This window comes from Eutrigla gurnardus (genome assembly GCF_963514095.1).
Source record: "Eutrigla gurnardus genome assembly, chromosome: 21".
Classification (NCBI taxonomy): Eukaryota; Metazoa; Chordata; class Actinopteri; order Perciformes; family Triglidae; genus Eutrigla; species Eutrigla gurnardus.
In genome coordinates this window covers 3,715,625-3,728,497 of record NC_139932.1, presented here as the reverse complement: position 1 = coordinate 3,728,497, position 12,873 = coordinate 3,715,625, and the positions used below count along the sequence as shown (strand labels likewise).

The window sequence follows — 12,873 nt, the reverse complement described above, 5'->3', positions numbered from 1 at the left end:
AACTCACTGCTTCATTGCAGAGGCACAATATTAATGATAAGTACCAGTCAGTTCTACTGAAACCACTCTTCTGAGGATGTCTAATGATACCATACTGTGCTCTGATGTAGGTGATTGTTTTGTCTTAGTGCATCTCGACTTCAGTTCTGCGTTCAGCACTATAGACCATCGTATTTTGGTCAAGAGGCCACAAGACAAGGTGGATTTATATGGCATTGCGTAAAATTGGTTTTCATCTAATCTCACTGATAGAAGTTTCACCATCTCTATCTGTGATTATGTGTCTGATTCCTCTCCACTGTCTTGTGGTGTTCCGCAGGGCTCAGTTCTGGGGCCACTGATCTTCTATTTGTATTTGTTACCCTTGTGTTGCTTATTGTTCATAATGTGGATGATATCCAACTCCTTTTCTCATTCAAACCTATCTAGGCTCCTGGACATTCTCAATGTTATTGGGGAATGCAAACAGCAAACAATTTTTTACCACTCAATGCAGACGAGAGGGGAGTTCTGGTTATTGCTCCAGAATAGATTGCCCTAATGATCATGCAAGGGATTGAGCACTTTTACTCTGCTGTCCACTCCAACCTGTGGAATTTAGGGATAATATTTGATAAATCGTTGTCGTCTGACATTCATGTTAAGCAGCTATCTAGATCTTGTTTTTTCCACTTAAGAAATAAGTGAACAGAGATCTGTTGTACCAACTGCTGAACAAGAGATGTTCATACATCCCCTTATCTCCTCTGCAATCTAATACTTTAAGACACTGTTATCTACTCTGAGTAGTTTACGTGCTGCCGTCAGACTACTCTCGAGGTCAAATAGACGGTCTCACATAACCCTCATCACTGGCTCCCTGTAGCATATAGGGTCCACTTCAAAATTCTCACTCTCACTTTCAGAGCATTAGACGGTCAGACACCTGCATATGTGGCTGATCTACTTTACCCTTATTCATCTGCTTGCACTCTCAGGTCAAACACATTACATTTCCTGTCCATCCCATGCTCCCGCTTTAGACCCGTGATTGAGCGGTCGAAGCCATTGCACCTAAACGCTCTGACTGCACCCCTAAGGTCTGCTGATTCTGTAAACTCTTTTAAAAGTCAGATTAAGACATACCTCTTTTGACAGGCATTTGGGGAAGCTGAATCTACTGAATCGGCAATATATTGTATTATTGTGTATGTTATTATGTACTGTCTTCTATGCTTTGTTCCCTTATATGGTCACTTCTACTGTTGTCTATATTTTAAAAAGTTCCGGGGGTATTTTTTTTTTCAAGAAGTTTATACTTTTATGCTGCAATGTTCCGGAGACAGAGGATGTTGTACAGATTGTGAAGCACTCTCAGGCAAATTTATCAAATTAAATTGAGATATCCTTACATTGTGTCAGATCGACTGATGTCTAGATGCTGTGTCTTTGTAGGATTCCTCCCAACATCAGAGACATAGTTTACTGCACCGGGGTCAGTCTGATGGATGAGGATGTGTGGGAGTTCATCTGGATGAAGTTTCACTCCACCAATGCTGTTTCAGAGAAGAAAATCCTGCTGGAGGCTCTGACCTGCTCGGACAACACCTTCCTTCTCAACAGGTACAACAGATAGTGTTTTTTCTTTGGTCATCCACGAAGAGAAAAAAATACGCTTTTACATTGCTTTGAAAGCTTTATTAATCAATATTATTGACCCCAAAATTGAGTCAGAAGTCAAAGCTCCCCCTCTGGGTTTCTTTTAAGCGCCGTCGAAAGAATAACTGATTTGATCGATATTTTCTCAGGTTTGTGTTGTTTTTTACATGGAGGATTAGAAGATCAACCCTCTGACATTGTTATGTTCCTCTTTCTTCACCAGCTAGTCTCTAACTAGGTGGATTGTTTCACAGAAACGGCTGCTGCTGCTGGAAACAAGATTAATGAGAGATGTGAGGCTGAAATGTCACATGTTGCAGAAAAATCATTTAACATATAAAGATAAGTTGATACTAAAACACTCATTAGAGCTGCAGGGGAACTTCATGGAAGTAAGTTTAAGGGTGTTTTGACACATTCTCATTCGTCACCTATGTGAACAAATCAGACCTCTTTGGGAGGGATGTAGTCTGCTTCAAGTCCACATTGTAGTTTGCTTAACCTGTTAATTGTGAACACAAAGTGCTTTGGGTTCACTTTGCCCTCTGCCGTTGTGTTTTAACCCTCTAGACTTTCCGTTAGCGATGCCTCGCCGATCAGTCACCAATTGTTTTCGGAGCTGAAGGTTGGCGTCAACGCTTTGTAGAAGCCAATCCGCATTATGAACAGAACATCTGTCTTAAACTCGTCATGAGCTGCTGGTGAGGAGCTCATTCCTGATAGAGTTACATTATGATGAGCCCAGGCTCTATACAGTAACAAATACCATGGGCAAAAATTATTTTCATAATGTGTTAAAATGTAATCTTGTAAATTGATTTTTTTGCGAGAAACTTTTAATAAATCCAGTTGTTTGAAAGAGATGTTTTCAAGTGAATATAATATAGATATTTTAGAGTATTTTCACATGAGATATAACCTTGGACTTCAAAACTTGTTCCACCTGATAATAACACAAAGGGGACTTTAATGGTGTGTGTGTGTGTGTGTGTGTGTGTGTGTGTGTGTGTGTGTGTGTGTGTGTGTGTGTGTGTGTGTGAGTGTGTGTACAGCAGAGTACTTTATCAGGAGCTAACTGTCACTATATCATGTTGAGTAAAATAGCGACAATGGATCTTACACACTCTCGAAACTGTACAGATCGGCGTTTGTGTGTGTATGTGTGTATAGGTGTGTGTGTGTGTGTGTGTGTGTCAGGTATTGATTTTCCAGCCACAGTAAACTGTTCTGCAATCAGAGAGGTAGTACTGCATTCTCAGATAGCAGCTATCTACACACACACACACACAGACATGAACAGAACACAAAAAACACCCTGATTGGTCACACAGGAAATAGTTTCAGCACAGAGGGATTGTGGGAAGAGAGAGAGAAAATTGATTTGGTGGTTTAATGAAAAGACAGCAGCTGCAACCAATACACACACACACACACACACACACAATGATGAAGGTAACTCTGAACATGGTGGATGAGTGAACATCAGTTTTATTGTGAAACTCATCCATCTCGCCGTCTCAGTCTCATGTTTTGAAAAAAAACAACACTTTATAAACTATGTTTCTGTAAATCCCCTAAATCTCTGACAAACTGAGTAATCAGATTACTGTAGCGCTGTGCTGAGGAGAGATGCATGGTTACAATCTACAGTGGAGAGGTTTCTGTTTCTTTAGATTGGTTCAGACTGAATATATTTATATTATGGAGATGCTATTTGGGACCAAAAAATAAGCTCTATAATAATAATACAATATAATATAATACAATATTGTTTAACTCCTCCCCCTTCTCCAGCTGAAACATCCTACATTGAAAACGATATAATCAACATCAATTTCATTGGCCCTAGTTTCGTAGACCAGGCGCAGTCGGCGCGCAGCGCACCTGCGCCACGCCAACGTGGTGTGTCCGCCTGGACTTTGCAAGTTTCGTGCACCGCGCAGGCACTCCTCCCGTCACTCCCACCTGCACAAGTGGGAAAGAGAGAGGAGAAGAAGGCGTGAGTGGGAGATGAGGAGGAGACAAGGCGTGGACTGGGATTAACACAGCCGATTCAGATCTTCACCAATCAAATGAGCTCCTCTCCTCACCTTTAATGCGCCAGGCGAGGTTCAGTGCAAGTTCCCCCACTTGACAACCCAATGACAGAAGCAGCGCCGCCTTCCACCATGCGCATCACGCACTGTGTGTGCGTATAGTAATAATAATTATAATGCCGATATTATATCACTATAGAAATTGTAGGCACATTTTAGGGATGTCTATCACAAAGCAGGGTCAGGGCGCACAGCAGTAGACATAATAGACGAGCCGTCCGGGCCATTCATCTTCATCATCACTGTCTTCATCATCTGCGCTTCCCCGTCCAACACCAGAACGGCGGGACACCGGGACCTCGCGTGCCACTCAGAGCCAGCTGCAGCCCCAACTCCGGTTCCAGCTCGTGGCAAAGTTGTGCGTTTCCACGGACAACAGGCTGCCGAGGCGCGAGACAGGCACAAGCTGCTGTATTTTTTTTTTAAAGATTTTTTCAGGCATAGACACATTTTATTAGCAGTGGATTGATATGAAAAACAGGAGAGAGAGAGGGAGATGTTTTGGTCCGAGAGGCTGAGTTTCTGTTACGCGTGCCATCCGCCTTTGATCTGACGTCAGATGTGACGGGACAATTTATATAGATATAAATTCACGTGTTGATTCAATTAGTTGCATTAAATAGTGTTTGTTGTGATTATTTATTGCATTTAAATGTGCCTGGAACTGTGGAAACCTGCCTGTGAGGTCTTGATGACGTGTGCGCACTGCGCGCCAGTCAGCCAAACTGCCACTCCGCCAGCTGTAATTCGCCTTACACCAAGAATAGACCAGGTTGGAGCTGGCGGGCTTTCGGCGCAGTCACGGCGAGGCTTTTTGCCACTAAACTTCCGCTGCGCCAAGCTGAATCTGTGATGCCTCCCCCTGCTGCGCCGCCACACCCATCTTGGCGCAGGCGATCCACCAAACTGACCGTGCGCAAGGCGGCGCTGGTCGAAACTTGCATTGCACTGGCTCCACCACCCTGCGCTGCGCCACGAAACTAGGGCCCCCATGTGTAGTATTATTTTCTATATTTATATATATATATATATATATATAAAATATAATATATATTTTCTTGCTCTATACAATCTCTGGCACAAGAATTGTCTTTAGGATTAATTAAGTTCTATCTTAAACAACTTCTGGTCCCTGACATGAACAAGTTTGAGATTCTTATCAGTACATGTTCTTTGACAGAACCTGGATGTGTCTCTTTGTCTCCCAGGTTACTGAACCTGTCCCTGACCTCTGACCTGGTCCCAGAGCAGGACGTGATCGACGTCATCATCCACGTGGGCAGAAACCCGCAGGGTCGAAACCTCGCCTGGAAATACTTCAGAGAAAAGTGGGACATCCTCAACGCGCGGTGAGTCCGTTGGTCGCTCCACGTGGGAGTATTTCTACGTAAAATACTTGTTGTACTTACTAACCGTCTCTCTTGCTCTCTCTGTTCAGTTATGGTGAAGCGTTGTTCATGAATTCGAAGCTCATCAGTGGAGTAACAGAGTTCCTGAACACGGATCGGGAACTCAACGAGGTAAAAACACACATGTTCCTGAGCTCAGATTTACAGGTAAATTGGTGCTTATTCTTCTCTTCACAGGTAAAATGATGAGATGAAGAATTATCATCATTAATCTACACTCAACACCCCATAACACACAGGGTTTTAGCACATTTATTTAAAAGGAAAGAAACTGGAATATCACATTGACATAATGCCGTCTTGATCTTCTTTTTGATGTTTTGATTGGAGTCTGTCCTTTGGATATGAGTTAGAAAGGCACACACCTGTCAGTATAGAGACTAAGTCCCGCCCCTCCCATCTGGACCTTATTTTTTGGGGAAAAAATGTACGGTAGTCTTAAAAGATAATTTTCAAGTCTAGAAAGTTTCAAAATGCAGTTTGCTGTCATATCATTTAGTTTTGTGTCTCTCGTCACCAACACGGCTGATAGCTTGTCTTGCTAGCTAGCTAGCTAACTTAGCTACGTTCCATCCCTAATGTAATGTTTTCTTAGCTGATGTGTTTTTAGCGACTCTTTTTATCAGCCAGGAAGAGAAAGAAGGAGGAGACCTGTTGTTATAGTAACGTTACATCCTGTACAGAGAGACCTGTTGCTATAGTAACGTTACATCCTGTTATCCAACACACAGAGAGACCTGTTGTTATAGTAACATTACATCCTGGTATCCAACACACAGAGAGACCTGTTGTTATAGTAACGTTACATCCTGGTACCGAACGAGAGAGACGCCACTTTCCCCAATTTTGGCTGTGGAGTCTTTATCATTATCATTCTGTCATATACCTCAACAATTATACTACAAAATTAGGTTCCCAGGAGTAACGTGGACCTCTATGGTTCTCAAATGGAAGATGAACTCCTTGAGTTTGCCATGCAAAAGAACTGAGCTTGACCAAGAACCAGACAGTCAGTCAGTAGTAAGGCATCCGTTAACAGTGGAGCAGGGCTGACATTAGCATGTTTTCTGTCTAGCAGTATGGAGGCTTTTTAGAAATGGCAACTGCAAGAATATTTGAGTATTCAAAGTCTTCTGGTGAATATTCAACTTTTTTTCCAAAACTCCCAAGATGATTTCCCAAAAACTAAAAGTAGGATTCCTTATTTTCACAACCTCACATTTTTAGGGTTGCGGCCGTTTCTGAATAAAAATCTGTCTCTTTGTTTTATTTTCCCGTAATGACACAGTTTTGATTGAGATCTCTATCCTCCTGTTGGCATGGTAACAAACACCTCGCCATGTTGTCCGTAGTGTCCTTGAAGAATCTGAACAGAAATCACCACAACTGTTTTTTTTTTTAAATGCCTCAAATAATAAGAAGAATGTACCAGATTTAAAAAGAAAATGTGTGTTAGGGTGAATTAAATGAAAAGGGTAGAAAGTAAAATTGTAGGACAGAGAAGAAGAGGGCAAGAAGAGAAACATGGAAGAGAAAGAGAAGTGGAAATAAAATGGAGCAGAGAAGTTAACAATATGAACTTTGTTAAAGTAAGTTGGAGGGATGGATTTCCTCCTGCGCTCCAGTGAATCTGTCAAACTCTGAACAACACCAAGTTTCCTCTTCGGCCCTGAACTTCTGGAATCACCAAGTTTCTCTTTTGAAAAAAAGAAGTGAATGTCTAATACCTCACTTTTCATGGTGGAAAAAATCAAGTTAATTAACTTCTTTTTAAATAGTTTCACTATGACACCTCCACTTTCTGGACACTGGACATTTTACCTCTCATTATGTACCTTTAAAACAAAGTCTTCCTTTTAATTATCAAACTCATTTTTAAAAGTCTCGCTTTGATAGTTCATGTTTTCTCGCTGGAATATTTCTGTTTAACTGCTGCTAAAAGAAAAGGTAATAAAACAAGACACTTTTAGTTTTCAAACCATTGGCTGGCTGATGATTTGGGCAAGGATAACATATACTATATAGCCAATAGTACGTGTCTAGGTTTAGGGAAAAAAACATTTCTGGGAATTTAGGTGCGCTTCTTACACATGTGACGTAGTATATGGCATGGTTACATATGGGCATAGTAACAAAGTTCCTTATAAGAACTCGTGTTGTCTTTTGGTTTCACACAGGACACAAACTCTGCTCTCCTGGGTGAAGGCCGTCATGTTTTGTTGACCCTTTGTTTCCTATTACATTTCATCACTTGACTTACCTGTCCTCTCCCACTAGAAGTGGATGGAAGTAGCGGAGCCAAGGGTGATATATTAAAACAAAAACTTGCATCTAACTTTGTGGCAAACTTCTGTGGCACTAGCGCCACCAGTAGGACAAAATTAACATTCATACCTTAGGCTGCAACCTCCGGTTCTGAACAGTGATGCCAATGCAGAAGTGCTTTAAACTTGTATTCCCTCTACTCACCATCTGGGACGACTCGTCCGGTTGCAAAAATAATTCTGATTGCATGGAATCTGTGATAAAACGACCCTAATTCTCTCTTGATGTATTATCTCAGTAAACATTGTAAACATGAGTTTATGGTCTCAATCTCTAGTTTCAAGTCTTCTTCAATCCAGCATGATGTTCATTTTGTAAATGGTCCATTTAGAGTCCAACAGAGCAGAAAGCAGGGGATGCTTAAGGACGGGGCTACTGCCTGATTGACAAGTTAGTACCCCATTTGGGACCTGGTATGGTTGTCTAAAAATGTCTTATTCAGCTGCTTAGCTCCACCCACTAATTTCACTTTTAATTGCTAGAAAACCAAGATGTGGACCACTAATAACCAAGATGGAGATGGCCAAAACTCAAGGCTTCAACACCATAGTTCACAAACCAATGGGTGGCATCATGCTGGCTATGTCCACTTCTTAAATACAGCCTGTGTTTTAGATGCAGTATTGGTGACTACAACTATCTAATGCTGAGTTTACACTACATGTTAGACGCAATTTGATGCATCACAGAGGTTTAACGTCTTCCTTTCTGTCTTTTTTCACAGAAGGATTTCTAATACTCTAATAACTTTTCTATTATCTGCTTTTCCTTCCTTCCTTCCTCCCTCATATTTTATCTTCCTATTTGTACTTTTCCTTTCTGCTCAACTCTTTCTCCTCCATAATCCCCATCTTTTCCTTTCCCCCCAACCTTTCCTCTGATCAGTTAAAGGAGTTCATCCAGTCCAGTGGCGTGGGGGCAGGGCCTGCGATGCCACGTGCGCTGGAGATCGTCGAGGGCAACGTGCGCTGGCACCGCCTCCACCGGCGGCAGTTCTTTCAGTGGCTGCGCAAACCTCCGAGCCCCATCCTCGGCTAACGCTGCACCGGCTAACTTGAGTGAAACAACTGCAAACTGACTGCTAACTTAATGCTAACACACTGCTAGCTAACAGATGCAGTGAGATAGAATGAAAAAATACAACTGAATGAAGAAAGAGACTGACTTGACTGGTCACTCAGCTGGTTTCTATACTGGTTTCTTTTTGCTTTTTATGAAGTGCGTTTCTAAACTTACTGATTAAGTTATGATTAAGTTATTGCTAGCTAGCAATTGCCTAATCAAGACTGCTATGGAAACACATTCTCACTCCTAACTCTACCAACACTTGGTCAGTGGCCTTACAATGACACTCCACATCAGTTTGGGACACGTCAGGGATGGTGGGTTAGTTTCTGTTTAATACATGCTTAGTGTTTTGTCAAAATAAACACCCAGTGTTCACATTGGTATAGTTTCCGCTTGTTACACGCATACATTCTCTCTTTTAAAAATAGACTTTCAACCTACGGTTACTTAGTTTTTAGGTTTACTTACACTACAAAACTTCTCGTTTAAGCTTGGGAAAAGACCATGGTTTGTGTTGAAGTTTTCATATTGTTATATATTATTTCTTATATATTTGCTGCATGAACATGTTTGTTTTATGTAAGTAACATTACTTTAGTATGCAAGTCATGTGATAAAATTAAGTTAAAATAAGTCACTGTTGACTTGGTTTGATGGGGTAAAGTCCTGTGTTTGTTTGAATCCAACCATACGTCAGTAGTTCTGATGTCTATTAATGCTATGAACGGGTTTCTGTTGGAGTCAGTTGAAAGTCCGGGCCCTCATAAAAATGTTTGCCTCCATGCATTGGTATGAGACACTGGGGGCCGCTGATCAAGCATCGGTATTTGATGAGTTAGGAGTGAGATAGAAGAATTTACTGTCAGATGAATAATAGCCAACAACAAGATACAAGATACCGTTACCTAATAAAACTGATGATGTGACCAATAACTTAACAATCTACATTATGGTTTTTGTACCCGACAATGAAACATAACCCCTGTGAAATGCCCATGCACAAAGGAAAATCAGCCAGACCAAGGTATATTTGTTAAAGGAACAAATAAAGTCCCGAACACGATGATATACACATCTGTCATTTAATGCTTTTTGATTGGCTGACATTGAAGCTTGTGTTTTCAGCCCTTTTGGCTCCTGTCCAGATTCCTCTTTAACCAGAGACCAAATATTTAAATCAGACCTGCCACTGCTCACTACATTAAACCAGCTGGCATTAAAAGGCAGATTACCCAACAGTCAGCTGCGTGTCGATCATTGAACAGAGATGTAATTAACAAAACATGGACTGTATGTCCTCTGATCGCAGCACTCAGAGGACTCATTCAGACTGATTAACCCTCCCTCAACATTCAAACTGCTTCAGCTTGAAATTTAAGATCAGCTTTGTTTTATTGCGGATCAAAAACTTTGCGGAACAAAATATCAGCCTGGTTGGGGGGCTTTGTTGGGGCCTTGCTTCAGAAATGTGGTTTGAATATAAAAAGCTTGTGATAACTTCAAAGTGTTGCTCTCGGCCGTAGTGATATCTTGGTCTGTTTTGTTTTAACCACCAGCTGGAAAACATTTAAAAAAAGATTGTGAAAAGAAACCAACACAGAATCATTCTGACATAAAAAGCATAGTGGCATGAAAATATTTCGAAATTCGACAACCATCACAACACTTAACCAAAGCTCCAGTTTTCATTTTTCAGTCCAGTCTGTGTCTTTTCTGCCATCTGTGAATTTCAATTTTTTTTTTACCCCATTAAAACTGACAGTAACTCCGAAGAGGGACTAATTGAGTAAAGAATGTGATGGATGGATTAGAAAGTACAGACAATAATTGTTGTGGAAAAATAAAGAGTTGGGGATTATAAACTGTAGAGATTGAAGCTTTGACCAAATTAAATGTAATTGGTGTGATAAAAGCACAAACCATAACATTGTTGGATGAAGCACATCAGCTGCTGCACAGAAACAACAAACATTAAAATAATTTCTATTCAGTGGTAATCTTTCCATCAATATTTGTTCCTCCCCACTGACAAATATATGAGTGGACTCAAAGTGCAGATTGTCAAAATTGGGAAAAGGAAAAATGGCATTCTAGACAATTGAAACTATCTGGTTTATATTGAGTGTCTTAAAATGCAGATAGTGATTTTCAATTGTTGCTGTTTATATGGTGACGTGACAGACAACGTGGACATTTACAATTTGTGTGACAGATCGGACGTGATGATGGGATTTAAAAAAAAATTACTTCAGATTCTGCAGCATGATGGATTTGATTGGTTTAATGAACGTTAAAAGTCAGCAGGGTTGTAAATTTGACTGGTGGATTATTGAAATTCATAACCAGAGAGATCTTTCAAGGCTTTGAAGTTTGGATCTCTGGATTCTTCAATGGACAACATTGTTTCTAACGTGACACATTCTATAATAACATGTTGTGACGAGATGGGAAAACAGCCGGACGTCTGCAGTGTAACGGACCGACGACAGTGAAATATTTACAGCCGGACCGACTGATGTGGATGCCGGAGTCTTCAGTGTGGTGTGAAATACAACACGGTCCGACAGAATGTTTGAGGAACTCTCCAGTATGGATTGTATAGTGAAATGGGCTCCACATTGCTGTGGATTCTACGATGTGACGGATTTTCCAGATTGCGGGTGTTTGCTTTCTCCTTGGAAACCGAGACCAACTCCAAAGTCCAGATGAATCTGTAGAGATGGTGACTTTTAAAGACTTTTGGAAAAGGACTTAACATTAATAAAATCCTAATGAACTTTCAGAAAGTCTGGTGTGTTGAACCTTCCGTTCTGTTCAGCAGACTTTTTGAAGTCGTTCCACTTTTGTTAGATCCGGCTTTGATGTTGATAATTGAGCCATATATGAATTAACGGGCCTGCCTGCTTCTATACACTGTGTCCAGTGATGTGTGTGTGAATGTGTGTGTGCGCATTTGTGTGTGTGATGATGATGATGATGATGATGATGATGATGATGAAGGTGGGGATAATGACTTCTGTGCCAGTCATGATGATTGAAATTCTAATAATTCAAATTATTATGATTATGATCAGGACTGAGGACGATGATGGAGCTAATGATGGCGGTTGAGTCAGTAATGATAATTGTTGATGATGTGAACGATGCTAATTAGTATAATTATAATTACCCAGTGCATTTTGAACCTTTATTGTTCACACATGTACAATAAACACTGTAAAACATACAGCTATGATATTTAACATTAAAATGTGATTCACCGATGTTGAAGGGAGATGAGGATGGCATTTGTGATTATGATTATGATCATAATGGGGATGGTGATGATGATGAGTCTGGATCAAAATTTGACATAAACAGGAAGTGGAATAGACCCATTTAATCCTACTTCCTGTTTGCACTGCTGTGGTTTCCTGTGTTTTCTGATTGGACGGTATTAAAACGGTTAACCTTTCTTGTGATCCAGTCTCTTTCAATCCGATACCATTCACCAGATTAAGGGACGAGTAGAGAGGAGCTATATCTTTCTGACCAAAGATTATGAGATTATGTTCATATATATTCATGATGGCATGCCTATCTATCTGCAGGTTCTCTGTATATATAAATGGAGAACATTATTTCAACACATGCCTATAAAAAAAAATTATTTTCATTTTTGCATTAAACTGTACCACAAAAAGGAAGCCGCTATGCAACTAGAGCCTCCGACGATGAACAACCCAGATTTGCTCGGTTGTAAATGGCGGCAGGACGCATGCAGATGATAATGTCGCCCCTTCTTTTCAACGCCGCTGCTCAAAGTTGCTGTCTGATCTTTCCTTTTGTAAGATGCAGTGTGTTTGCTCTCCCCTGCCAGTGCTCAGCCTGCCAGCTGCTGTCGACAGCGATAGTCAACTGCACGACCCTCCCGAGAGGAAATATGGAGTGAATGGAGTATTTCAGACAATTCACAGATTCACAAGACACTTTTTTCTTTCCTTTCCATAACACATTACTTTGATTCTATTTATGAGCTCTCCTTTAAAGGTTTATGAGCTCTCAAATCTTTTCTTTTTCTTTTTTTTATAGCACTCTGAGATTCATTGAATGAAAAGTGCACTACATTTTAAGTCTATTATTATTATTATTATTATTATTATTATTATTATTATTACTAGTATTATTATTATTGAGTCAATTGGTGATGAGTTTTAAGTATTTTTTTCTCTCTTATCAGTTGTTGTTGATGTTCACTGGTTGCCATGGAAACATGTCAGGTGTCCCACTTTTCCAAAATAATATCAGGGTAAACTGCAGTTGGCAGAACGTTTTCAATATTTACCTCCAGGGAGGAA

The 12,873-nt window shown here is 40.5% G+C and overlaps 1 protein-coding gene across 1 annotated transcript in view; it reads left to right on the top strand.

The window, feature by feature from the left end:
- trhde.1 (thyrotropin releasing hormone degrading enzyme, tandem duplicate 1) overlaps positions 1-12,071 on the top strand; it is a 201,562-nt gene extending 189,491 nt beyond the window's left edge. Inside the window, exons 17-20 of the mRNA XM_084038494.1 lie at positions 1,435-1,602; positions 4,943-5,083; positions 5,173-5,254; positions 8,354-12,071. Coding sequence (XP_083894620.1) covers positions 1,435-1,602; positions 4,943-5,083; positions 5,173-5,254; positions 8,354-8,506 — 544 coding nt within the window. The 3' untranslated portion in view covers positions 8,507-12,071. The remainder of the gene's footprint in view (positions 1-1,434; positions 1,603-4,942; positions 5,084-5,172; positions 5,255-8,353) is intronic.
- Positions 12,072-12,873: the final 802 nt, after the last annotated feature.